The 1,847-nt window shown below is 42.0% G+C and overlaps 1 protein-coding gene across 1 annotated transcript in view; it reads right to left on the bottom strand.

The window, feature by feature from the left end:
• Positions 1-511, bottom strand: part of LOC107575731 (procollagen-lysine,2-oxoglutarate 5-dioxygenase 3-like) — a 24,645-nt gene extending 24,134 nt beyond the window's left edge. The window contains 1 exon segment of the mRNA XM_016262076.1: positions 332-511. Within this exon segment, the coding sequence (XP_016117562.1) occupies positions 332-413 (82 nt within the window). The 5' untranslated portion in view covers positions 414-511.
• Between the last annotated feature and the right edge of the window lie 1,336 nt (positions 512-1,847).

Below are 1,847 nucleotides of genomic sequence, written 5' to 3'. Positions count from 1 at the left end.
TATGAACCGACCAGCACACAGAATATTAAAAACATTAGGAGTCAGCTGTTCTTAAGACACCAGCGCAATAACACTCTCAGCAAAATATCGTCTAATTATCGTTACCGATAACATCCCAGAAAATATCGAGATATTATTTTTTTGTCGATATCGCACAGCCCTAGCCAGAACAGCACATGTACTAGTAATGAAGCATAGTAAATATGAACATGAGAGTTTATTTACACAGTTGCGATCTGCTTTTGTTTAGCTGACGCAGAGATTGAGATTCGGATCCGACTGGACATTTAAACGCAGCACGAGACGGAAATGATGATTGCTCGGTTCTTACCGGGTTCCCCGGGCCGCGGGTCGGTTCTGCAGAGCTGAACGGAGCCCAGGATCAGGGTCAGGATCAGGCGCACCGCGGTCATCTCGCTCGGGCTCCGGGTCGGTTCGGTTCGGCGTCGCTCCAGCGCACAACTCTCCCGAAGTTCGCAGGAATTCTACCGTCTGCTTGAAGTACCCGCCTCGTTTCCGCTCGGTCAGCCAATGACCGCGTGGCAGAGGGTGACGGACAGGGACGCAGCCAATAGGAAGAGCGAACGCGACGGCGTTCGACCAATCAGAGTTAGGAACGCAATTCCTCCGCCCTTGGGCTACAGAAAGCGTGATTGAGGAAGGAGTGCCACGTTTTAGGAATAACTAAACGGGTGTGTGTATATAAGGTTTCTAAAAACATATACAGTATGTACATGCTATATACCGGTCATAAACATGACTCTCTCTCTATATGATTTGTTCTTATATTTTATTATTTATACGTTTTAAAAATATAAACATGCATTTGATTTTTAAAAATAAAAATAAAAAAGTAAATTCATGAAGTATAGGAATGATTTAGTGAGTAACCCAAGCAGCTGGGTGAGTTTAACCAGACATGTCTCTGAGCACTGTACAGTACAGACTCGGTGAAGCCTTTTACAGCCAAACCCTTCCTTCTCATTTCTAATGCTATCTTCTGTTAAAAATACTTTAAAATGTGCTGAAAATGTGCTCTCCCTCAGGCCATTCGAGATATACTTGTAATGCTTTTAAAGAAGTGTCTTCTGCTCATCAAGACTGCATTTATTTGATCAGAAATACGGATAAAACAGTAATCTTGTGAAGTATTATTGCATTTTAGAATAATGGTTTTCTATTTTTATATACTTTAAACTGTAATATATGTTTGAACAGCAGTGTAGATGAGTTTGTTTGTTCATGGGAACGGAAATGTTACTGCCTCTGCAGTGAATGGGTGCCGTCAGAATGAGATTCTAAACAGCTGATAAAAACATCATCTCCTGTTGTCTCTCATATTTGAGTTAAAAGTGTCTTAATGCTGGATGTGTTTCAGCTTTTGTCTTCTCCAGATGTTCACTGTGGAGTGGAGGGTGGTGGATTATTGTGATGTTTTTATCTGGCTCTTTTTCTGACGGCACCCATTCACTGCAGAGCATCCATTGCTGAGACACTGGTTGTATCTATTTTCACTGTATGTCTCATATTCTGACATACAATGAAAAAGATAATTCAGAGAAACATAAAAACAGTTGGCATCATGAGTTTAATGCTGAACACAAGAAAAATCCCCCAACTAAACACACACACACACACACACACACACACACACACACACTGTGTTCGCAGCTCATGTTTACTGCACACAAAGTAAATATTCTTCAATTCAAACACAAGCTCAAAGTACAGATTCACACACACACACACACACACACACACACACACACACACACACACACACACTCTCTCTCTCACACACACACACACGCACACACACACACACACACACACACACGCGCACACAC

The sequence above is a fragment of the Sinocyclocheilus grahami genome, unplaced genomic scaffold, assembly GCF_001515645.1.
Source record: "Sinocyclocheilus grahami isolate Dianchi unplaced genomic scaffold, SAMN03320097.WGS_v1.1 scaffold2845.1, whole genome shotgun sequence".
NCBI classification, from domain to species: Eukaryota; Metazoa; Chordata; class Actinopteri; order Cypriniformes; family Cyprinidae; genus Sinocyclocheilus; species Sinocyclocheilus grahami.
The sequence above is the reverse complement of the archived record's forward strand: the minus strand, read 5'-3'. Positions and strand labels throughout refer to the sequence as shown.